The sequence below is a fragment of the Solanum dulcamara genome, chromosome 2 (genome assembly GCF_947179165.1).
Source record: "Solanum dulcamara chromosome 2, daSolDulc1.2, whole genome shotgun sequence".
Classification (NCBI taxonomy): domain Eukaryota; kingdom Viridiplantae; phylum Streptophyta; class Magnoliopsida; order Solanales; family Solanaceae; genus Solanum; species Solanum dulcamara.
This window is the reverse complement of record NC_077238.1, coordinates 863,189-888,966: the sequence shown is the minus strand read 5'-3', so window position 1 is coordinate 888,966 and position 25,778 is coordinate 863,189. Positions and strand designations below refer to the sequence as shown.

Genomic DNA, 25,778 nt, shown 5'->3' with positions numbered 1-25,778 from the left:
GCAGATCGGGGGTGTATCTAAGTTTAGTTAGTCAAATAGATGAGTGTTTTTAAGACTGTCAATATTTCGAGAAGAAATTAATAATTTGCGCCAAGTTCAAAGGTATTGTTCTTGATTTTTTTACAATCTTCAATATTATTTTAAATAAAAATAAAATGATAAAATTATTTTTGGGACCTTAATATTTGAGAGCTTAAAACAAATGATTTACTAGCTTCCCCTTTTCCCCTTGACCACCTGTCTACAAAGTAGCAGTTTAACTTGCTTGTTCTTCTTTTGGTTTAGTTTAGTTCAATTCATTTTTGTTATTATTAAATGATGTGGAATTCATCTAGTAGATGGAAATTTGATTGAAGAATCAAGGTTCATGACGACATTAAATATTAATTGTTAATATAAAAACTCTTTCTCTTCTTTTTCATCCATTAGAACGACTCGCAATTCTGAACGACTCGCAATTCTTTATCTACGATCTATAATCGCAATTCTTTGACTCTTTCTTGCAAGTAAAGATAACACTGACAATACCACTCGATCATTTTTCGTGTCTTACCATAACAAACCCCACAAATTCAATCTATATATTCAATCAAATATAAGTGAGAGTTTTATATTTATATTAATTGTATTTGAAAAACTATATATGTATTTTTCTAGCACTTATATTTGTATTCATACGATATATTATCAATATGCGTGATTCACAAAATACTCTCTAATCTTAGTTTTAGAGAAGCACCCCGAATGAGTATTCTCTCGAAAATATGGCTACGGGCCTGGTTTACACATCCCAACGTGAATAATTTTCCTTTGATTAGTTTTGTTGGAATGTTTACCCTTATGTTGGAAATAATGTATAATAGCACCCTATGGGGTGTGTCCTAGTTGTTAATGAATTGGGTTGAAAATCATGAAGTCTTGATTCAATTGGAAAAAAAAATAATACTTGGTGGCTTCTTCTCGCTTGTCCAAACCTCGGTGGATGGAGTTACAGGTACTTGTGTGGTGAGAGATAGAAAATACCCCGTAAAACTAGTCAAGGTACAAACAAGTTGGTTCAGACATTACTGTTATGAAAAGAACTTATATCCGTGGTCAATCTTCCAAAATAATATGCTATGCTTGATAACTTTTAAACTATATGTTGACAATCTTGTGTGGTAGGAAATAAATAATGGAAGGAGCTTATCTTTAGATTGTCAACAAAATAAGGAATCAACATTAAAACATGGGATCAAAAGAAGATATTGTACAATTACTTGCTTTCATGAGAATGGTGCTACTAAAAGTTGATGCTATAGTGTAATTGCCAATAGATACTTTAACTCAATATTCACGAAAAGAAAAGAAAACCAGATATTTGAGTCATAACATAGAAAACAACGTTATTCACTACTTCATCGTAGCTTTTCATGGCTGATTTGCTTATTCTTATGCATTTTTGGAGTTCATTGGGTAATGCTAATTCATTTCAAATATATATAAGAGACTTTACCCAAAATATAGATCAAAGATCGAAACATAGAAATAGATCTACCAACGAACAGATATATAATGTACTATTTTGATTTAACAACTTGTTAGGAGTAGGTTGAGATCAATTGATAGACATTTTTCTTGAGCTAAAATTTGGTAAAAGGAAGCAAAAAAAGATCAACTAAAGAAGTAAAAAGAAAGAAGAAAAAATCTGACTGAAAGCAGAAGAAAAATGCAGGTTTGTTTTGCAAATAGCTCAAATTATAAGCAGTAAAATGACATGTTGTAGTGTTACAAGGGGTGAAATTGACAAATATCCTTTTTCATAAACCTCATATCACCATTATCCTCTTCTTTCCAAATTCCATTCTTTACTTGAGAAAAATGCCACAGTAAGCCAAACAGAGAAATTTAGTAGTAGTAAAATTAGCAGCAACAATGGCAACATTAGGCCTCAATATTTATTCTCCTTCAATGGGTCATCGATGTCTTTTTCAGAAATCCTACTATTCACCTTCCAATTTCAGAATTTCATGTTCCAGCTCGTTCTTGCAAAATAACAAGGTACAATTTTTATTCACCAAGACTTGATTTTTTGGGTTGGGATTTCAAGAAAATAGATTTACTGAGTACCCAATTGAGTGAATTGTTGTTTGTGTGTGTTTTGATGGTTATTTGAGTAGTTTAGGAGGGAGTATACAAGTGTGATGATAGTGCCTACTGGTGTTGGAGCAGCTATTGGTGGCTATGCTGGTGATGCTTTGCCTGTAGCTCGAGCTCTTTCTTCTGTTGTTGACTGCCTTATTTCTCATCCTAATGTATGATTTTTTCTCATCTTGTTTTATTATCAGGCAGCATTTATCTGTTTTTTTTTGTTTTGTTTTTGTTTCCTTGGATTTGTCTTGATGGAATTTTACTTTGTGTATACCCTTATGTTGCCTTAATCTGCCAAACTACGTGCTCACGCTTGCTAATCATTTAGGCCTCTATAGCGAAGAACCACTAGGTCTGACTAGTTTGATGAAAAAACACTAGGTGATTTCCTCCAATATGTGTAAGCCTAGGTGGACAGAGTTATCCAATACCTGTGTTGTTAATAGGTAGTTGATAGTCTCTAGAATAATCGAGGTGCGCCCAAGCTGAACTGGATACCACCATTATTAAAAAAACATTATTAGGCCTCTATTTGCCAAACAATGTGCTCACCCTTGATGTTTTTAGAACTATTGGCTGACCATTTATTATAGTATTTGAATAAGGATTTTTATGATAGAGTCTGATCACGGAGCTAATCTATCCGTCTACACTTACACATTATACATTGAATCGTTAACGGCAGTTGAGATATATTAAGAATTTAATTTAGGGAAACTTCAACTTGAACTGAAAATTTATTGACAGTTGGTTTGCGACTTTGAAATGCAGGTGGTAGCTATTCTTTTCAGAAAAATTCTTAGGCTTCAATGTAGGTTGTCCAAAATGATGCAGGATCGCTGTACCTATAATTTTACTTCTTATGATACGTCATTACTTGTCAAATGTCGCACCGGTGTATTGAGTGTGAAAGATGTCTTGTTTGGTTGGAACATGTAAGAAGACTTTGTCTCTCAGCCATTTCTCTTAACCACAACAATTAAGAGAATGAGGAATTGGTTTGGTACTTAGTGTAGTGGTGAATTGAACTTCTAGTCAAGTACAGCCTCATAATCTAGCTATAAGTATCATATTGGCAGATGCATTTCCAATATACTAAAAGGCTAAAGCTCTAATACCTTGTGCGTCCAGCCTTTTTGAAACTGGATAGAAAAATATATGTAATTAAAAATAGCTTGGATAAGTTAGTGTACCTCAACTCAAAGTAGCTTCAAGAGTTCGCTTCTGCTCTGCTTCAAAGGATATTGTGGAAGCAATGAATCCTATTCGAATTTCATACACTACTGCCAAGATGTTTGACTACTGCAAACAAAAATGAAATTTGTTCGTAATCTATTTTAAAGGAAGTGGACATTGGAAAATAAGAAATTGGTAAAAATTGTATAATAAGCTTGAAAGTTGAGTTCTCCGTACTTCCTAGTTAGTACTTAGTAGTTCCTGATCATTCTAATGGATGGTATAATTTTTTAGATCCATAATACTTTTAGCCATGCTTTCCTCAATTAGTTTAATAGTCTCTGCAACATTGGATTTACATTCTGTAGTATTGCATTTCCTAGCTGAGTCACTAACTGGAACTTAAACTCTTGGAATATCACAAAAATTCTTGGAACGAAAAATACAATATGGAGAGACAAGTCAAGGAATTGAGAAATTTTATGGATTAGATCCACAACAATAAAAACTGAAAAATATTTCATGTACTTTAGGACCAAAATAGCGTCAGTTCTAGTTGGTTCTTTAAATTGTCAATAAAATAAGGTATCAACATTGCACCCAAGGGTGTGGTCTGGTCAATGAGATGATTTGAGAACCATGAAGTCTCAGGTTCTAATTCCAACGGAGACGAAAATACTAGGTGATTTTTTCCTATTTGTCCAAGCTTTGGTGAACAGAGTCATCCGGTGCTTGCGCTGGTGGAAGTAGCAGATACACGGTGGAATTAGTCAAGGTGCATGCTATCTGGCCCGGATACCATGGCTATCAAAAGAAAAAAAGGAATCAACATTTAAACATTGGGTCAGGAGAAGAAAAATGATTGAAAATTTGTGGCCATAATTGTGTGGATGAAGTAACTTAGGCTGTCAATCTAGAGTAGGAAGCACGATCTGCGGTTTGGATTCACATGCATTATCCTAGCTCTCTGTAAATTTGTAAGTCATACAGGTTCTTAATGCAGCAATGCTGTACTGGCCCATGCCAAATGCACTCTATGTTGAAGGCTATGCACTTGATCGATTTGCTGAAGGTCTCTGGGCACTGCAACCAGTTCATCAAAATAGGGTATGCTGTAAAATATTTTGCTCATTTATCCTGTGAAATCTGAGCTGTATTCCAGTTGTTGCTTCATTCCTGATGCTTCCAAGCTTTTATCCTCCGTTCAGCTTTCAATCACATTGTGAACTTGTAACTTGGAGCAGGTAGGATTGGTTTTTGATGCTGGGATAGAGGAAGAGCTTCTTATTCGCCATCTACAAGTAGTTGATGCAACAAGAGCTTCTCTTGGATTGCCAATAGTGGGATACACTGTAACTGATACACCTCTACTGGTATGCCTTTTTATCTTCTAAGTTGAACTTCTTTAGGCTTGATGTAATGCACAGTGAAAACATGTCCCGAGATATTTAATATGAGAAGGGAAGTATTTTGTAGTTTTTTGAGAACTTTCCTGAGTGAAGCAAGTTTTTTCGCATTGCTACTAGTGCTCATTGCTGAAATGGTTTCTCAATCTTAGTGTGGAATCTTTTGGGAATAATAAGGAAATTTATGGGAGTTTCTGGAAGTTATTCGGAAGAGGTTGGGGACATAGCAACAGTTAGACACAGAGTAAAAGATGTAAGAAGATGCTCCAGTGAAAGAGCTACTGAGACATTTTAAAAGTAGTACATTGCGGGTAGAAAAGAGGAATAAGAAAGAGGATAAATCAACGGTTGAGGCCTTCTCCGTAGAAAGTACTTATGTTTTATTTTACGTTAAACCTATGTTTTCTGCTACTGTATGGGTAATATCATCATCATACGCATGCAAGTAAAAGCTCTGTTGCTAAAACAGAGATTGTTTCTCCCAGTTTGGGGACATTAAGGTTGATGAATTCATTTAGTTATATCTCATAGTATTTCCCTTTAACTTATAAAAAAGAAAGTCATATCTCATGGTAGATCAGAAATATTCTGATTTTCTCGTTGGCTTTGATGACAGTTTCATCATCACATCTATTTACTATTAACTTCAAATTAATTTCTAATGGATTGCAAGTAGCTAACACGTGGTGTATGTAAAGGTGGAGAAATGGGTTGACCCAACAAGTGGCCAATCAACAGGGAGGATACAGCGTCCAGATTCACTACTGAGAGCTGTGGAGAACTTGCAAAATGGGTCTAATGTAAATGCTGTTGCAGTGGTGGCACGCTTTCCAGATGATGATACTGAAGACTTGGATGATTATCGACAAGGAGTGGTATTAATATTTTCTATGCCTAGCTTCTTATTTCATTGCATATGTAGTCCTCAATAGTATCTCTTGGAAAATTTTAGATACAAATGTTCACAATTCATGAGCTCATTGTATACAACGTTCTATTTCCACTATTCAGAAAGTTTTGAGTCTCTATAATTTTGCCATAACGTATGTGTGTGAAATCATCTAAATAAAATGTGTAATATTTAAGTTTTGTATAAATATCGGGTTTAATTACCTTATTCCGTTGATTGCTTGCTGGTTGTGCTGTTTCAATTTGAAACTGTTTGTAAGAGAGGAAATTCATTGTATTGTTTAATACGTAGTTTCCTGATCTCAATTATATTTTGTACCCCTTAATGCTATAGGGGATAGATCTTTTGGCAGGTGTGGAGGCTGTTATAAGTCACCTCGTGGTGAAAAATTTTCAGATTCCTTGCGCACATGCTCCTGCTGTATTGCCTCCTCAATTAAACATTTCAGTATGTCCGAAATCAGCTGCTGAAGAGGTAAGTGTTGTCCCGTCAATCTAACAATAGTTAAGATCACACCATGTGTGCTGTGTAATCATGAATAAGTTTGTTTTTCATTAAAGACTGGGTACTTATGTGGAATAGCCAGGACATAACTCCTCTACGACTTCGTTTGCTATACGAGGATAGTGCAGGAGAGTTTTTCTTTTTAATAGTTTCTTCATAGATGATCTTTTAATGTAGTCATCGTAAAATGGAAACATGATAATTTTAGCCATGTAAAAGTTCTCTTGCATGAGATATTCACTCTCAAGAGGAGCTTAAATAGTTTTATAAGATTTTTAAAGCATGATGTTGAAATGCTTTCTTCTGCATTTACAATGAGTAAGAGGGTGATATGACTTGGTTCAGAAAACAATGAAGATGTATAAACTGCTAATACTGCAGCCTTTTTAGCGTCATTTGCATTCTCATGACATCTTCTTTGTTTTGTGTTTTTGTCCTTTTCTCTACCTCAATCTGTCTTCTGACAGATTGGATTTACATTCTTGCCGTGTGTCCTTGCTGGGCTTAGCACTGCACCACAGTATGTGGTCAAGGGCAATAAACTTTCAGACGATTGCATTGTAGCTGGTGATGTTGACAGTGTGATTCTACCGATCGATGCTTGTCGCGGAGATGGTGCTCTTGCTTTTGCCAATCGTAAAAGAAACAAGGTAATTGGCTCTTTATCTATTGACATCAACTGGGTGAGTCCAGTGTTCAGGCTTCGAGTTAGGCCTTTCCCTTGCTACAGCTGACTAGTTGATTAAATCGGAATCACCCCACTCCCCTATCCCTTCCAACAGTTGGAAAAAAAAGAAGAAAGCGCCTCTTCTAATTTTACTATTTGTTTTTGAAACTGATTCTAACACTACTATTGTTAGATAGGAAACGAATTGTCTGCTGACATTCTTGGTTTAGTTGTGTTCTATACTTTTATCGTTTTTGATAGGGAAGTAGTATTCTTTTTCCTTTTCTTGTTTCATTGGAGATATAGTAAGCTAGAAGGAATGACTTTGCCTGTGATTTAGGCACTCGTCGGGATTGAGGCATGCAAAGGGAAAATAAAAGAGAAAATTTAGCAGCTGATGTTGTATTATTTGCTATTGCTACTGTTTTGTTTTTCGTTTTTTCCATTATTTGCTTTATTTGAGCTGAGGGTCTTTTGAGAGCAGTCTCTTCACCTTTCCAAGGTAGGAGTAAGGTCTGCGTACACACCACCCTCCTAGACCCCATGTAGCAGCTTATGAAGGAACTACGAAGGGGTAAAATTTAGCAGATGATGTAGGAACTATGTGCAGGGAGGAAGAATAAGTGAGACAAATAACTATGTGGTCATATTTGGTCTAATTATCACTCTTCACTTTTGGCTAGTTTGATTTGGAAAGTTGAAGTATCAAATGAACTGTTTACTAGCGTCGTTCTTCGTGGCATGTGAATTGAAGTGTCTATCAGTAGAATATGGCTTGCAACTACAATCCTAGTCGTGCTGCCCAAATTAGTCATTTGGGAGGGAGCCTATTTTCGACTGCCAGTCAAACATCTCTGCTTTCTTGACAGTAGTCCCATTATTCCTGTTTGCTCAGATTTTGCAGCCTCTTATAATTGCTGTTGAAGAGAATCAAACAGTTCTGAATGATACAGCAGATTCACTCGGTATTGAAGCTGTAAGTTCAAATGTTACTTGCAATCCCTTGTTTATTTTCTCATCTTGTAAGTAGTTTCTATTAGCAAAAAACTTAACATGAACTGCCAATACTTGTAGCCATATACATTTTCATTTGATAATATATTGGGAGGGAAACTTTGGAAAAAACAAGTGTCGATGCATGTTTCATATTCAGTAGAGAGCTTTAGCTTGTCGCATGTACACTGCTCAGAGATTATTTACCCTGCAACTTTCAATAATCTTGATGATATGAAATGAACTTAAATAAAAAAGTGGCGATTCGATCCTAATTTGTTTGAGACTGAGGCGTAGTAGTTGTTGTTATTGACTAAGAGACACTAAAAGGGGAATATGAATACTAAGCCCTCTTCCCCAAAACAAGAAGAAAAAAGACGTAATCAACATAAAAAATTCATTCCTTATAGAAATAGGACCTGGAGGTGCGTGCAAGTTGGTCTAGACACTATCATATTGACGTACGACTTGTCCTTTATTTTGCAGGTGAAGGTATCAAACTACTGGGAAGCCATAGGTGTAATTGCAGCTCACAAGGCAGGAATAGATCCAAATGCTCTTAGAAGGAATAGGATCAACAACATTACACCAACTTCTTTTGTTCCTTCAAATGGTCATGCTATATCAAGTGCCAAATCATTTGTTTGAATACAGAAAACTATAGACATTCATCATATTATAAGGACTAATTTGATTTGTATAGTGCAAAAGGTGAGGCTAAATGGAAACAGGGTCAGTGAGGATTCATAAATTAGACCTCAACGACCAACTAGTTGGAGATTGAGGTGTAGTTGTTGTAGTATAGCGGAAATGGTTTATATTCTTCCTTTATTTTCATTCTTACCTTTTGTCTTATAACATAATCTGTTCAATTTTATTTTAGAACAATATACAAATAGAAAATAATTAAAATATCAAATGTATCAACAGTCCTTTTTTTAATTTATTTTTTAAATATCAGTATATCTACATGCATGTTGGAACAGTTGCTTCTTGCATACTGAGTCTTAATTCATCATGCAAGTTGCAAGATTTGGATCTAGGATCTCTTTAGTGTGACATTTGATTATTTGTCATTTTAAAATTACTTGACAAGTCAACACTAAAATTTTATTGTACGTATTGGCATGATACTTAATTTGTCAAGTTTGTATTTAAATACTCATTCCAATTTAATTTACGTGGCATATTTTCATTGTAAGCTTGCTTAGAAAAATAACACACTTCTAAATTTGAAAAATAGTTAAAAGTTTACACCGTCATTTCTCCCTAATGATTTTTTTTTATAACCACACAATTAAAATTGCATGGTTAAGGTCATAAACTTCTAAAAATTTATACGTGACATAATTAAAATTAAAAGTTTTCATTTCTATTTTAATTGAAGGAGTAGGTTTAAGTCTTATCACATAATAAAAAATTCAATTCAAAGTAATTTCTCCTTTTTGGACAAAAACTATAATCTATTGCTCTATTCGTGATATCATATGGGATCCTATTTTTTTATTATTTTGTTTCAAAAATAAAAGATTTATGTTGCCTTCTCTAGATTCTACATATGAGATTACATTGGCTAATGCCTATGCTATTATTATTATTGTCAAAAAACATAATGATCTTATTTATAAAACTAAAAATTATTTTTGATGAATTTTTTATATAATCACAAATTTATATAATTTTCATGTCCTTTTTAAAAGTTAGGTATTAGATTTTTATAATTAAAAAAAACGTGGGCTAAAATAGCCATAGAGGCTCAAAATAGCACCTTCTATCTGACTATTCTTTCAAGAAGAACACATGAAAGACAGCTTAATTTTTATTTTTTTTCTATTTTCCATTTCCATTTCCATTTTCAGTTCACAAAGATTACAGATCACACTTGTCTATGTTTTAAATTAATATACTCCTTAATCTTCCACGATCTTTTAGATCATACAGCATCAAGACGAAATTTTTAATTTTAATAAATAAATAGATTCAGAAAACAATTTTAAAAAAACCAAGAAACCTTTGACTTTCTAACAAAATCATGAAATTGAGATCAATAGAGAGATACCCATTTGAGTTTTGGTGTTTATGATGGAGAAAAAAGCAATATTGGTGCTGTTGTTGTTGACATTGAGTCTAATCAGTGGTGAAGAACCAGAAAAGATTGATACCAAAAAGGCACCATGGAGGATCCACACTTTGTTTTCTGTAGAATGTCAGAATTACTTCGATTGGCAAACGGTTGGACTTATGCATAGCTACAGGAAGGCTCAGCAACCTGGACCTATTACAAGATTGTTGAGTTGTACGGAAGAAGAGAGGAAGGGTTATAGAGGGATGGAGTTGGCTCCTACTTTTGAGATTCCTTCTATGAGTAAACATCCTAAAACTGGTGATTGGTGAGTTCTTGATCTTTATTTCTTGTGGGGGTTTTCAGTTTTTTGTGGATGCATGTGTTGTTGATGATAAAATGCTGAATTGGGTTTTTTGAATCTTGTGATTTTGATGGCTTTGAGCTATTAAGAAGATGAAAAATTGATACTTTTTAGTTTTTTTGTGGATGCATGAGTTGTTGGTGATGAAATGCTGAATTAGGTTTTGGATTCTTGTGACTTTGATGACACTGAGTAATTAAGAAGATGAACAATTTTCAGTTTTTGTGGATGCATGTGTTGTTGATGATAAAATGCTGAATTGGGTTTTTGATTCTTGAAACTTTGATGTTTTTGAACAATTGAGAAGATGAACAAATGATATTTTGGTTAGCTTTGCCAAGTGTTGTGTGATTGCCACCATTATTTGTTGTTTGCATTCATTTTTATGTATGAATTCAATGCTGAATTGGGTTTATGTTCTTGTGGCTTTGATTGCCCTGAACAACTAAGATGAAAAGAAAGCAGATATTTTGTTTTGTTTTTCCTAAGGGGGTCAGCTTTGCCTAGTGTTGGTGGTGATAAAAATGTTTTAGTTGGTTTTGATTCTTGAAACTTTGATGGCTTTGAGCAATTAAGAAGATGAGGAAATGATATTTTTGCCTTTCTTTTCCAACGCGGGTCAGCCTTGCCTAATGTTGTGTGATGCCACCATTATTTGGTTTTTGCTTCAATTCTATGCATGGATTCCATGCTGATTTGAATTTTCTGATTCTTGTGGATTTTGTGGCAATTAATAATCTAGTAAACGAGCATGTGAATTATGTTGTTTTCCAATGAGGGGATCAACTTTGTCGATTGTTGTTTGATTGCCAATATTATTTGGTTCGTATCTTCAATTCTATGTATGGATTCAATGCTGAATTTGTTTTTCCAATGAGATCAGCTTTGTCTATTGTTGTATGATTGTCAGCTTGATTTGGTTTTGCCCTTCGATTTTATGTGTTGGTTCAATGCTGAACATAATTTTTGATTCTTGTGACTTTGATAGCTTTGAACAATTAAGAGTATGAAGAAATGCAGTCATGTCTTTTTTCCCCAAGAAAGGTGTCAACTTTGCCCAGTGTTGTGTGGTTGCCACCTTTTTTTGTTTTTTGCCTTCAATTTTCAGTTTTGACTTTAATACTTGTTTGTGTGATTGCTACCTTTATTAATTAAGTTAATGTGTATAATTCAATTTGAACTGTTTTTCTGTTCTTGTGACTTTGATGCCTTCAGACAAGATGTGAAGAGATAAAGATATGCTATTTTCGACAAAGGTGCCAGCTTTATGAAATGTCGTGTGATTGATCCTTCTTTGTTTTCGTTTTACTTTTAGATATGCATTTGTACATCGAAATTATTGTTGATATTTGTCACTGATGGTTTTGAAATATCAAAAAATTAATGATATAAAAAGTTCAAAGGCGATTGAGATATCTCTGATAATAGAAAGATTGGATTTCCTTCCGATTCTGAATTTTGATTTGATATCCTTAAGTTTTTGTGTTAACTGCTCCAGTGTTGATTAATGATGAAGATCAAATTTGGTCAATTTTCCTTTAGTTTACTTTGAAGAGAATGGAAGAATACTTAATAACTGCATTTCCATTTGGTTTTGTGAGATAATTTGCTCTTGTATTTCATCTCCTGGTCTTTGTTTGCTCAATGTGTCAGTCCTTTTTTATCGTCTTGGTAACTGCTTCAGTTCTTTTTATCAGCTTGCTAACTGCTTTGATTGTTCTCCTCTAGCTTTAGTGATTTCACGGGTCAATTCTTCTCCTCTACTCTACTTTTGAAGAGTTCTCGCCATACTCGCATTTTCTTCTAAATAAAAATGTTAATTCATTAATTGATTTGAACTTAAACTATAGGATCGGTCTTCTATGTGCACCAAGAATGATCGGTGGGTTCTCTTTGGCATCACAAATCATTTTTCCAGTAACTTCCTATAGAAGAAATGCAAAATTTATGGTTTTTCTTGATATTTTGTCAATTCTCTTTGTTTCTTTTTGTTTTGTCATAATCTTCCTCTTATCTGATTTGGAAGCACATATATTGGTTAAAGGCGACAGTAAAAGCTTGTTATGCCGATCAAAGAAGATAATGCTGTTTTATTTGGTCTGCAGGTATCCTGCAATTAACAAACCGGCTGGAGTTGTTCACTGGCTTAAATACAGCAAAGAGGCAGATAATGTTGATTGGGTTGTCATACTGGATGCAGACATGATCATTCGAGGTCCAATCGTACCATGGGAGATTGGGGCAGAGAAAGGGAAGCCTGTTTCTGCGTATTATGGGTAAAACAAAATTCTCATTTTACCCATTTTTAGTTTCACTATTTTAGTAAGATCTTGATGTGAAAGCAAAAGAATTTCTCAACGGAAACAAAGATAATTTACAATCGTGTCTTCCAAATATGTAACTTAACGGCTACTTGAACAATATATGTCCAGGAAAACATCTATATTACTCAAAATATGTCTAGAAAACATCTTAGATTTTTGTCCATTGACTGTAAAGATCTACATAACCAAAGTGAACTAGAAAAGGAATAATCCCTTGCACATCCTCTATAGATTAGTATCAGCTCATCAACTCTTATTGCACTTGGCGCGTAAAACCAGATTCCTGAATCAAGAAAAGCCATAAACATCAAAGAATTAAAAACACACGTAGAAGATGTTTGTATGACGACTATTTTTGGTGTTTTCTTGACAACCTGTAGCATCCCTTATCAAAATTTCACGATCCTTAATTACATAAACCTTCTTGTCAGCTTGATTGTTTGCCGTAATTGAGGACTTGTTGATTCCAAAGAGTTTATTTTATAATTAGGTATTTAATTGGTTGCGATAATATTCTTGCAAAGCTGCATACAAAGCATCCTGAACTTTGTGACAAGGTTGGTGGGCTATTAGCCATGCATATAGATGATCTTCGAGCTTTGGCACCCCTATGGCTTTCAAAGACTGAAGAAGTACGGGAAGACAAAGCTCACTGGCCAACCAACTATACTGGTGATATCTACGGAACAGGGTGGATCAGTGAGATGTATGGATATTCATTTGGTGCTGCCGAGGCAAGTTGTTTCAATGGTTCATCTTTTATTTTACAGATATCTGTTGCTGCTTTTCTAATTTTTTTATTAAGATGATCTATATATCCTTGATGTTTGATTTGTCAGGTAGGACTCCGGCATAAGATCAATGATAACTTGATGATATACCCTGGCTATACTCCACGAGAGGGTATTGAACCTATTCTTATGCATTATGGCTTACCTTTTAATGTTGGAAACTGGTCATTCAGTAAACTAGACCATCATGAAGACGACATTGTCTATGATTGCAACCGGCTCTTCCCTGAACCTCCTTATCCCCGCGAGGTAAAATTTGGCTTGCACTATTAAAATAGATCATCTTAGTCTATGCATATTATAAATTTATTTTTGTTTCTTACCAGCATGGCTTCCATTTTGTGAATGACTCAGCTGAATATGCTCTGAAGGAAACAATTCAATGTCAATTGATACTAAAACTTGTTAAATGAGAAATTCATATGTATAGTAAGTGCAGGTGGTTGGGGTAAGCGATAGAGTATGTTTAATCTTGATGCCTTCTATGGGTGATGCTTCTACCACCACGTCACCTATGTTTAGTCCAACATGTCTAAAAAGTAAGATTGATGAAGTAAATTAGCCTGACTTGAGCTCTGATATAAGCTATGTTATCTGTTAAATCTTTCTTAAACTGAGATACTTACCGTCTTAAATTTCTTATCAGTCTTTTGTCTTTAAAATCTGTCTTAAAGTAACATGTATTATAATAGGCAATGGCGTAACAATTCATCAGTAGTTTAATACCCTAAATTTCTGTTGCAGATTGAACCTATTTTTTTGTCTCTCTCATTTGATTTGTACTCGTCAAAATGAACAAACTTCCGTGTGTCAAATTTGCTGATTTCTGATACGATTAGAGCAGTGCATTTTAAATCAGTTCTTTCTATCAAATACGTGTCCATCTAGAAACTCAATAAGTAACAGTAATGCTATGCTGGCCCACTAATGTGGTGAACTATGACCACTTGATCATAGACATAAGAGTACGAGTTTTAAAAGTTGGAGTAGACATAATAGTACAAGTTTTAAAAGTTGGAGTTCGAAACACTTAACCAGCTGAAAAGCTTCCGTGTTGGGGATTCTGAAATATAAATTTAGTGATCTAAGTTTAATAGCTTTAGAATGTGATGTTAATGAGTTTACTTCATTGTGCGGTCATCCATACCTGGTAATGATCCCTTCCGCATTTAGTCACTAAGAGTTATTTTGATCATTCATTCTACAAGATAACGTGCATTCTATTTTCTTGTAACGTTCATTAGAATTTCTATGATTATTTTCTTCTTGCAGATAACACAGATGGAACCTGATCATAACAAAAGGAGGGCACTGTTTCTGAATATTGAGTGCATTAATACCATGAATGAGGGCCTTTTATTACAGCATGCTGCCTTTAAATGTCCTAAGCCAAAGTGGTCAAAGTATCTAAGCTTCTTAAAGAGTAAAACGTTCGCAGAACTAAGTCGGCCAAAACGTTTGACTGCCCAAAGTCGACAGATGATGGAGGTTGAAATTCATAAAGAAGTTGATAATGAGCCTGAAAAGCCACACCCAAAAATCCACACCATTTTCTCTACAGAATGCTCATCTTACTTTGATTGGCAAACAGTGGGGCTTGTCCACAGTTTTTACAAGAGCGGTCAGCCAGGGAACATCACAAGGCTTTTAAGCTGTACAGATGAAGATTTAAAGCAATACAAAGGCCATGATCTAGCTCCCACCCACTATGTACCATCCATGAGCCGACATCCATTAACCGGAGATTGGTAATCTATTGTTTCCTAGTTTTTCTTTCTTGTCAATACATATGGCCTTTTGATTAAAGTCATCTTTCACATTCGGCAATCTTTTAAAAGGAAATGAAACAGAACAGTCATAACACTGGACGGTGCATATAAATATTAGATGAAACATTTGTCACTCACCTCAACTATCTCTCCCCCTTTTAATTAAATAAGAAAAACTAAGCCCTAAGGTCAATGTGGAAATTTTTGACATCAAGCCGGATCTAGTTTTTGCTTATTTCAGGTATCCAGCAATCAACAAACCGGCTGCAGTTCTTCATTGGATGAATCATGTGAAGACGGATGCTGAATACATTGTAATTCTTGATGCTGACATGATCATGAGAGGACCAATAACACCATGGGAATTCAATGCTGGTCGCAGTCGACCTGTTTCAACTCCTTATGAGTAAGAGTTACAGGTTTATGATTTTCATTTTTGTTCTGGTGGAGGATTGCATGGTTTATTACAAATATTCAACTTTTTCAGCGAATCAGTTTTCTTGCCTTATATTCTTGCATGAAATTCACATTGCACAGATTTTTACCAGTCTACTTCTTTTGTTCCTATTCTGAATCAGCTACCTTATCGGCTGTGACAACATACTGGCAAAGCTCCACACTCACCATCCTGAAGCTTGTGACAAGGTTGGGGGCGTAATCGTTATGCATGTAGATGATCTACGGAAATTTGCACTGCAGTGGCTGCACAAAACTGAGGAGGTCCGACTTGATAGATCTCATTGGTCCAAGAACATAACAGGAGATGTGTATGAAGCTGGGTGGATTAGTGAGATGTATGGTTACTCATTTGGTGCTGCAGAGGTAATTTTCTAGGCTTATTATCAAAAGTTAGTTCTCTTAATCAGTTTATAATGAAATGTTGTTATACCGAGGTGTGACTGTAGCTACTGAGTGCTGTACTCTAATCTGCATTCTGTCTAATCTGAATTTTGATGTTGTGTAGTTGAATCTACGGCACATCATAAGCGACAAGATTCTGATATACCCAGGATATGTTCCTACACCTGGTGTTAATTATAGAGTCTTCCACTATGGCTTGGAATATAGGGTTGGTAAGTGGAGTTTTGACAAAGCAAACTGGAGACACGCCGACTTGGTTAACAAATGTTGGGCTAAGTTTCCTGATCCTCCTGATCCATCATCACTTGATCAAACTGACAACAATTCCTTACAGCGCGACTTGCTTAGCATAGAATGTGCAACGACGTTGAATGAAGCGCTTCGTTTACACCACGAGAGGAGAAAATGTCCAGATCCTAACACTATTTCCACGCCCAAACGTGAAAGAGTAAATCAGGACAGAGTCAATGAAACTAGAACCAATTCTGAAACAAGAACCCGTGCTGAAAGTAGAACCGATGCTGAAACTAAAACCGATGCTGAAACTAGAACTGATGCTGAAACTAGAACTGATGCTGAAACTAGAACCGATGTTGAAGCTAGAACCGATGCTGAAGCTAGAACCAATGCTGAAGCTAGAATGGCTGTTGAAATTACAACTTCAAGGAAGTTTGGAAACGTTGATGACGTTCAGGCCTTGAAGCACGACGAAATGCCCAAAAATAATTCTAAGAAATCCTCCCAAGTTGAAACGCCAAACGGAACATTCACTTCTATGAGATTTTGGATCATGGTTTTGTGGGCGGTTTCAATCTTCGGCTTCTTAGGTGTCATGTCCGTCATGCTTAGAGGGCGTAAGGGATTGAAAAAGAGAGGTAAAGGTTACAAGTCTAAGAGAAGAACTACATATTCTGGTTTCTGGGATACAAATGGACAGGATAGGCATCTACGCAACGCTGAAACAGCATAGAAAGCTCTGTTCTTGGTACAAATGACAAAGTTCTTTGCATATCAAACATGGTCATTCGCGCCAAGGTCCTTGTAAGTTCATTATTTTAGCAGAGACGAAGAAAAAACGTTTCTTTTAATCGAGTTAGTATTTGGTGCTGCTGGATGGAATGGAAGATGTTTTTCTATGTTCTGTTTGATTAAATCAATTTCACATGAAGTTGTTAGTCTACAATTGCCTAAATAGGTCTATGCCTAGGGGGAAAAAACATAATGTTAGTACAAGTTCAGAAATAGAGTTTTTTTTGGCCTAATGCTTTTTTTTTTCCTAGATAAAAAAAGTAGTAAAGTTCCTTTTGTTTTAAATAATTACAATTCTTTTGTATTGTAATTTTCTGCAGATGTAAGTTTCACAGGTATAACATGTTTCAAGTTGTGTTTCATAAGTAATGAGGTTTATCACACTAGTTACTAAGCTTTTTCTGGAATCAGTTTTTCATGTTATGGTTTATTATATGTTCTATAACAGTATTTCGTTGATATCTGGATCGGGCGATGTTGTTATAAAGAGATTTGATTGTAATTGGTGTTAATATAGTGAATTCTGATTTCTGACCATGGAGAGCATGAACTGCTTCTATTTCTAGATATATAATAAAAATTGTATCATTAAATTGAAATTAAATTTTACCCATTCTCCTCCTATTTTTCATTGCTTAAAAGATATAATATATTTTTATTTTTTTTCATACTAATAAAATGGGTCAGACCAGACTCCATGTTGTGGGATTTCACTGGGTTGTTGTTGTTGTACTAATAAAATGGGTAGACTAATTGGTGGGCAATGTGTTTCACGCTTTCTACTGTTCAAAAATGATGAAAGATGGGTGGAGGGAAGTAAGAAAAAAAAACAAAAGGTAAATATTTCAAATATGGAACCAACCCTTTCTCCCCCCCCCCCCCACCCCCATATTAGAGATCCATATGTTGATCGAGCTTTCTAAAAATGTTATTGCATTCTTATTAGATCCTTCAAAACTACTGTTTGAGAGGATCATACACATACATGTCGATATCTTTAAAGAATTACTTTCTGCGTTCCTTTTTAGTTATCATAGTACTTGTCGTATAGTTTTTGAATATCTGAACTTTTATTTTAAAATATTGAACTAATGTAATCTAATTTAGCTTTGAAAATTAATTAAATTGATTTTTGAAAAATGCAACATGACAATTAAAAAGGAACTGAGGGAGAGGGAGTACTATATTATTTGCATACGTTGGTACTACTATGGTTATATTAATCCTCATCAATTATGTCTCTCTTATTTAAATTTATTAGATATCATCAATGGAGATATCTTGTTGAACACTATCACGAATCTAGAATGAATGAGAGGAGATGAATTAGAAAAAAAATACTCTATTAATTAACTTTAATGTGCAGTACATGTATATATAAACAGAATTAGTTCTAACCATCTCATGAACTTTTGCTATCTAAGTCTCTAGGTTCTATTATTTACACATTGATCCCAACCTTCCTATATTACACCTTCTTTAATAAAATTAATCTCACATTTTAACGATACATATATTATGAAACATAATTTTGGCTGACAACCAATTATAATTCTTTTTTAAAAATTTAAACTTGAGACCGATAATATAATGTAAGTTAACCGAAGAAAAAGATTGTGAGTGCAGATATATCCCAACATTCATCATGAAAAAATTGCATGTATAAATCATTAATGGAAGTTAAAATTTACATTTTTTCCTTCCTTTATTTTGCTTTTGAAGATGAAACAAGTATTTAATAAATGTCCAGTAGTAATTTTTGTACGATGTTAGGTCTGGTTAATTTAAGGTACGACATATAGAGAACCAAAAATGCTCCAACATCGAGAAGGACACACGATAGATAATCAAAGATGGATTTAAAATTTTAAATTTATGCATGAGTTTTAATAAATCATAATTCTTTTTGTTTAACATTTTTCAGAAATAGAAATTATTTTTAAAAATACAATGTTTAAATTAAAATTATTGATTAATTTTATATCCAATAAAATTAAGACAAATAAAATGAAAAGATTGATAAATATATTAGCAAATTGGATGGATTCGGATAATTCATACTGAATAAGGGGCCACTTCACGTGAAAGGGGCTTTAAAACCAAAAAAAAAAAAACGACTAGACAACTTATATTTTGTATGCGTTAATATTAGGAAACATTACGTGACGTCAATGTCCTAAATTTATTCAAAATAGCGATATTTATATAAAAAAAATATGATAGGGTGATAATTTGAAATTTTATAGTAGATATATCTATATATATTTATTATTTGTATTGGTAAAATTAGACAAAGATATTGTATAGCATGAGTATACTTATTGAGTGTGTGAATATAATATATTTTATTATTATTATGTATGTAAATACAATATATTTCACTTTGATAAAATTAGATAAAAATATTGTATAGCGTGAATTTTATAAAACAAAAAATAAATTAAATTATAGCTATATAAGAAATTATTTTCTCTTTGTTGTCCCCATCATAACGACTAACGAGTACTTGTATCCCACGTGAAATTTCATTGGCATGCACGTGACAACATCCTTAAATTGAATTACAAGAATTTTTTGTCCAATCAAATAGAGGCAAATGACATGACATATTAAATATTATGAAATTCAGAGACTTGTATTTAATACGTTTAACATATATAATATTTTTAGTTTAAAAGACAATAATTTTTTTAAAAAAAAATAAATAATTGGAGAGGAAATTACAAGATGATAATCAAACTCTCATTAATAAATTAAAATTTCAGATAATCAATAATTGAACTAGTAAATTTTTTTTATTATATTTTATATTGAAATAAAACTAAGATAAATAAAATAAAACGAGCTATTAATCGGAATGATATGGAGTTTTCGTACAATGAGGGGCCACTTCACGTGAAGGGGCTTTTTAACGTTTGTTCCACATTTAAAACAAACAAGACACTTTAGTATCTTTTGTCCTCTCTTATTCTGATATTGATTGAGCTTATTAATTATGAATACTATATACTATAAAAGTTAATTAAAATAATGCTATGATTAGTACTTAGTATTTTATTTAATACTATAAAATATCACGTTCATAGTAATTAGTACCAGAAATCAACTAACAATGCGACAGTTAAAAGTGGAATACAATGATTCCATTAAGGTCTTTCAAGATGATTTGAGACCTGATTATATATTAATGATTAATTATTTCAATAGTATAATTACTCCATATGTCTTATATTAAATGGTCATATTTTAATTCTCGACAGTTAAATAATTTCGGCCAGCTGAAGGCTGAAATTTACATGAATCAAGATAAAGTTAAAAGTCAATATGGTATAAAAAATGATACTCATTATGGTGAAGTTAGAATATTCATTATGGAAAATTTTAAAATAATAAGAAATAGATATACAAAACATTAAGGGTATGTTATTCAACTTTTATCATATACATATAAAAATATGATAAAATAAATTCTTGTTGAATAATATTGGTGGTCACACATGCGGGGAGAATTATGAGGTCACAAAAAAATATATACAAGATATTTGTTTTATTTATCTAAATTTTGGTGAGCCGTATTACTTGTACCCATGCTAGTGAGAGATATATAGAAGTGTTATTCAATAAAATAATTAAAGTGTGTACAAATTGATAGGCTGAATCACCTAGTATCTTTGCTAGTAGAAAGTAACAGATGCCCACAAGTTGGTGGTTTGCGCCATTCATACCTGTGCTATTAAAAGGTACGTAGCAGATTTAATAAAATAGCTGAAGTGCGTGCAAACTGATCTTGAACACCTCCATCACTAAAAATAAAGAAAGTGAACCCAACCCTAACATTGCTACTAACAAGTCATGGACACTAACCTAGTAGTATTTTCCAAGTAATTAACTGGAATTGGGAAAGTTGGGAATCATCACAACTTGCATGCATGCACAGACCAAACCACCAGTCCAACTTTCCATGTTCCAAGTCAACATTTTCTATCTTCATTTATTTTTTTTATAATAAAAACACACTCTATCCACTTCCCAAAATACAACAATCCCATCTCTTTTTCTTTCTCCACATTCAAATCTTTCTAGTATATATCTTGATCTTCACATAGTCTCCATCCAAAAAAAAAAAAAAACATTAAACTATAGAATATAATACCAAATATATAGAATTATGAGAAAGCCTTGTGATAACAAAGAGGAAATGCATAAAGGAGCTTGGTCTAAACAAGAAGACCAAAAACTCATTGATTATATCACTAAACATGGTGAAGGTTGTTGGAGAAATTTACCTAAAGCTGCTGGTAAGTACATGCCGGCCCTTTATTTATTTATTTAGATATCGAGGTAAGGCAAGTCCCAGGAAAATCTAGGGTTGCTTCCAGCTCCATCTCGACTGGCATCTTACTCATTATTGTGTTATACCCCATTGGTGAGGATCAAAGCATTGTTTTGAGGGAGAGAAAGCGTGATTTTTTTCTTTCTTTTTTTAAAAAGTTGATTTTATAAGTTCAACTGAACCTATTAATTTCCATTTGAAAAAAATTGATATATATATTAAGATCATACTCGTTCTGAATTTATATATTAACTCTAAATTTTGAATTCACCTTTGACTATAGGTCTGCTTCGTTGTGGCAAAAGTTGCAGACTAAGATGGATGAATTATCTTAATCCAAATCTAAAAAGAGGAAATTTTTCTGAGGAAGAAGATGATCTCATCATCAAGCTTCATGCTCTCCTTGGCAACAGGTAACTTTCCCCCCCAAAAAAAGTCTTTGGAATTTGTGATATCTTAAAAAAGTCATGCATGATAATATTTTTATGCCTATAAAATGTGAAGTTTAAGTTAAATATTTCTAAAAGACGATGAAAGAATGTCATATAAAATGAAATTTGGGGAGTTTTTGTTTGTGTGCGCAAGGTGGTTACGTTAAATAATATATATACATATATACTATGATTAATAATAAAATTAGTTAATTTGGGTGAAATATATCCAAATCAAGAAAGTTTCAGCTAGTATTGTTATTTTAAAATATTTTGACATTTATTTTCAGGTGGTCCTTAATATCAGGAAGATTGCAGGAAAGAACTGATAATGAAGTGAAGAACTATTGGAATTCCCATTTGAGAAGAAAACTTATAAAAATGGGAATTGATCCAAAAAATAATACGATTTCTCAATATCTTCATATAAAAAGACTTGAATTTCTCCAAGAAAATAGCACAAGATCAGAAAATTATGGAGTAATATCTGATGCTGCAAGTTCTTGTGCTAATAATGATCAACAAATTACAAGTTCATTACCAGATCTCAATTCACTTCCATAGATTATATCGACCACGTTCTTGATTATCTCCTCCGGGAGTTAATTAGCTGACTAATAATGTGTACTATGATTGATTTGGACATCACCATTATGAAAAATAAAATAAATTAATGTTCACCATGGTTGAGAATATGAACTCAATATTAAATTTTTATAAACTTTTTAGAGAAAAGTACATGTATGTTTTGGTCTATACTTTTGTTATTGTCACATTTACTTATCAATTTTAAGTATAGCCCTTATCTTTTTATATTGTTCCTAGAGTCGAATTCATGATCTGAACATTATTTTGGTCTCAAATTTGGAATGTTGTTATAAGTGAAATATTTATTGGATTCAAAATCTGTTATTTGCATTAATTATTTAGTAAATCTTTAAATTCATATAAATATATATAGAGAAAGAGAATTTAAGCTAACGCTATACTGAGTTTGGATGCAGGAACTCATAATATTCTATCTAGATCCTCCTCGGAGAGCTATAACTTATGTTTTTAAGGGAACATTGCTTGAAATGAAAATGAAATGTTCGACACAAAATTATTATTTGTATAATGAAGTAGATATATAATACATTATCCAAAATTATAACATGATATTTTAATAAAAGCTGTTAATAACACAATTACATGCTGTTGCAATTCATCAAATTACAGTTACTTGCGAAGATTTATCAATGTAAAAATAAATAAATAATAACAACGATAGTAATCTAGCAATTTTTTAATATAATCTTCTCATATTCTACGAATAATTTCTTCACAACGAGTATATATTTTCAGATGAGATAATCGAGAAGACGAAACAATATTATTAATCTCATGTATTTTTTCCAAAACATGACAAATTGTATGGAAAAACAAATTTTGCCAAATACTTTCCCCAAAGAATGCTAGCAATAATATCTATGGCCAAATGGGGTCTTGGTATTTATTGTCAGCCCCATTTGGACAAACTTTTTCTTGTTGTTTAGCATTTTCCTTATATAAAATTAAGAGAGGATGGGATATATTCTCTTAATATATGTGGCCAAATGATAGTTTGCCTCTTGGTGAGAGCAATTGGTCAATATATTAGTTCATACATATAGTACACTACATGCGTGCAGATCCAAAGTAACAAAAAACTGAGAAATTTGTATAATTTATTTTCGTTTGAGTGACCCCAAAATATTAGAAATATGTCGTGGATTATATCGAGATTAGACGTATTGTTTTCCCGGATCATTACAGATGGTCCTATAAAGGTTTTACAAAAAAATTAATTGAAATTCATATCATCAAAATATCCATAGGCTAACACATACGAAAAATAAGAAAATCGTTTAATTCCGCTTATGCGGGCCCTAAATGCTATGAATGCGTCGCGGATCGTGCCGAGGCTGCACATACTAATCCCTTAGGTACTTACTGAAGGTCCCATATACGTTTTTTAAAAAAATTAACCGGAAGCCAGTTGACCAAAATATTCATGGGCTAACATACACGAAAAATGAGAAAATCACCTAATTTCGCTTGTGCGACCCCAAAATGCTATAAATGCTCCGTGGATCATGTCGAGGCTACACATATTGATTCCCCAGGTACTTATGGACGGTGCCATTTATGTTTCTGAAAAACAATTGACTGGAAGCCAGTTCACCAAAATATTTATGAGCTAACACACAAAAACTGAGAAAATCAACTTATTCTGCTTATGCGACCCCTAAATGCTATGAGTGCGTTGTAGATCATGTCGAGGCTACACATATTGATCCTCGGGTACTTACGATGGGTCCCATATAAGTTTTAGAAAAATTTTGACCAAAAGCCAGTTCACTAAAATTTTTATGGGCTAACACACACGAAAAATGAGAAAATCGCCTAATTCCGCTTGTACAGTCCCTAAATACTATGAATACGCCGTGGATTATGTCGAGGCAAAACGTACTGATCCCCCGGATACTTACGGAGGGTCCCATATAACTTTCGTGTGTGTTAGTCAATGAATTTTAGTGAACTAGCTTCGTAACATTTTTTGCCAAAACCTTTATAGGACCATTCATAATGACCTGAAAAGTCGTACTTATAACGTTACAATGATCCACACCACTTTTTTTAGCAATTAGGGGCCAATAAATAGGAATTAGACAGTTTTTCATTTTTTTCATTAGTGTTAATCCATAAATTTTTTGGTGATTCGACTTTGGGGAATTTTCCCCCTAAATTCCTTTATGGACCATCCTCAATGACCTGGTAACCATACTTATAGTCTTACCATGATGCACACCATTTTTTCAGCATTAATGGACCACTCTACAAGAATTAGGTTATTTTTTCAGTTTTTCGTGTCTCTTATCCATGATTTTTTTTGTAATATAGCTATTTGACTTCTTTTTTTTTGCCAAAATCTTTACAGGATCATCTGTAATATCCTGGGAAACAATGTCTATAGCCTCACCATGAACGATGCCACTCTTTTTAACATTTAGGGGCCATTCAACAGTAATTAGACAATTTTCTCAGTTTTTCGTATATGTTGATCTATAATCTTTTTGATGATATGGCTTCCAGACCTTTTTTTGCCAAAACTTTACAATACCATATGTAATGACCTGGGGAACAATGTAACACCCCTCAAAAAATTTTCCTAAGATTCGGACCCTTCTTGTATTCGGGTAGGGTCGAACTCGAGTATTGTGGAGCATTTGCATGAGTTAAGACGAGTCTTTGAGAAATTGAGCAGCGTTAGAGGTGATGTGGGTCATGAAGGACCCCTAGGACCAAATCAAATCCAAAAGATTCGTCGTGGCTAAGTTTGAGGAGGAGTTCGTATAAGGGGTTGACTTCTAACGACCCTATCTTTTGAAGGACGAAAATTTGGGTGGCCCACGACCTATTAAATTAAAGGTCATTGAGTCTTCTTTCCAACGCCACCAAGAATGTAAATTTTGAAGTTCGAAGTCAAAAGATATGGCGATCCTAAGACAAACTAGCACGACATGTATTTTAGGCTTGGATCGCAACTACTGGGAATCTGGGCTTGGCGCCGCAGTGGCGCGATGCGCCACTATCGCGCCACAAGACAGCCTCAGTAGTTTGGTCCCTGGCGCGGCGCTCCACTACGAGGTGTGCAGGGTTTTCAGGCCAATTTTTCCTAAAATCCAAAAAATTGGCTGGGCGCTGTAAAGGCGCGACGCACCACTATCGCGCCACAAAACAGCCTCAGTAGTTTGGTCTCTGGCGCGACGCGCCACTATTGGGTTGCAGGGTTTTTACGCCTAATCGACTTCCCGCTGCAGTGGCACGACGCACCACTACCGCGCCAGGAGAATTTTAGCCCATTTTTCAGAACTTTTGAGAAGGGGCAATTTGTGAATTTGCCCCAAATTATATATGTATCATCCTTGAGCATTTGGGAACATAACTTTCAACCCCTCTCTCTCTCTCTCTAAAAGCCCTAAAAGTCTCTCTCTCTCTCTCTCTTC

General features: G+C 33.9%; 3 protein-coding genes across 3 annotated transcripts; all 3 read left to right on the top strand.

Moving 5' to 3' along the window:
* The first annotated feature begins 1,667 nt into the window (after positions 1-1,667).
* LOC129879873 (uncharacterized) lies at positions 1,668-8,649 on the top strand. Its single transcript, XM_055953602.1, has 9 exons — positions 1,668-2,040; positions 2,160-2,294; positions 4,297-4,413; positions 4,551-4,679; positions 5,411-5,587; positions 5,956-6,096; positions 6,594-6,776; positions 7,689-7,769; positions 8,273-8,649. The coding sequence occupies exons 1-9, from the start codon at positions 1,915-1,917 to the stop codon at positions 8,432-8,434; spliced, it is 1,251 nt and encodes a 416-aa protein (XP_055809577.1). The 5' UTR covers positions 1,668-1,914; the 3' UTR covers positions 8,435-8,649.
* A 905-nt stretch (positions 8,650-9,554) lies between these two features.
* Positions 9,555-17,355, top strand: LOC129879871 (peptidyl serine alpha-galactosyltransferase). The gene is made up of 8 exons (XM_055953600.1): positions 9,555-10,176; positions 12,318-12,488; positions 13,027-13,270; positions 13,376-13,576; positions 14,600-15,075; positions 15,338-15,502; positions 15,675-15,918; positions 16,061-17,355. Exons 1-8 carry the CDS (start codon positions 9,866-9,868, stop codon positions 16,925-16,927), a joined length of 2,679 nt encoding a protein of 892 aa, XP_055809575.1. The 5' UTR covers positions 9,555-9,865; the 3' UTR covers positions 16,928-17,355.
* A 3,476-nt stretch (positions 17,356-20,831) lies between these two features.
* Positions 20,832-22,672, top strand: LOC129879872 (transcription factor MYB3-like). The gene is made up of 3 exons (XM_055953601.1): positions 20,832-21,284; positions 21,603-21,732; positions 22,041-22,672. Exons 1-3 carry the CDS (start codon positions 21,155-21,157, stop codon positions 22,312-22,314), a joined length of 534 nt encoding a protein of 177 aa, XP_055809576.1. The 5' UTR covers positions 20,832-21,154; the 3' UTR covers positions 22,315-22,672.
* Positions 22,673-25,778: the final 3,106 nt, after the last annotated feature.

Bases quoted from the DNA above. Each gene is read 5' to 3' on its own strand.
- LOC129879871 (XM_055953600.1), top strand. From the start codon at position 9,866: ATGATGGAGAAAAAAGCAATATTGGTGCTGTTGTTGTTGACATTGAGT. The intron at 13,577-14,599 runs GTAAAATTTGGC...TTCTTCTTGCAG, and splicing joins AACCTCCTTATCCCCGCGAG to ATAACACAGATGGAACCTGA. The intron at 15,076-15,337 runs GTAATCTATTGT...TGCTTATTTCAG, and splicing joins CATCCATTAACCGGAGATTG to GTATCCAGCAATCAACAAAC.
- LOC129879873 (XM_055953602.1), top strand. From the start codon at position 1,915: ATGGCAACATTAGGCCTCAATATTTATTCTCCTTCAATGGGTCATCGA. The intron at 6,777-7,688 runs GTAATTGGCTCT...CTGTTTGCTCAG, and splicing joins CCAATCGTAAAAGAAACAAG to ATTTTGCAGCCTCTTATAAT. The intron at 7,770-8,272 runs GTAAGTTCAAAT...TTTATTTTGCAG, and splicing joins ATTCACTCGGTATTGAAGCT to GTGAAGGTATCAAACTACTG.
- LOC129879872 (XM_055953601.1), top strand. From the start codon at position 21,155: ATGAGAAAGCCTTGTGATAACAAAGAGGAAATGCATAAAGGAGCTTGG. The intron at 21,285-21,602 runs GTAAGTACATGC...CTTTGACTATAG, and splicing joins AAATTTACCTAAAGCTGCTG to GTCTGCTTCGTTGTGGCAAA. The intron at 21,733-22,040 runs GTAACTTTCCCC...ATTTATTTTCAG, and splicing joins CATGCTCTCCTTGGCAACAG to GTGGTCCTTAATATCAGGAA.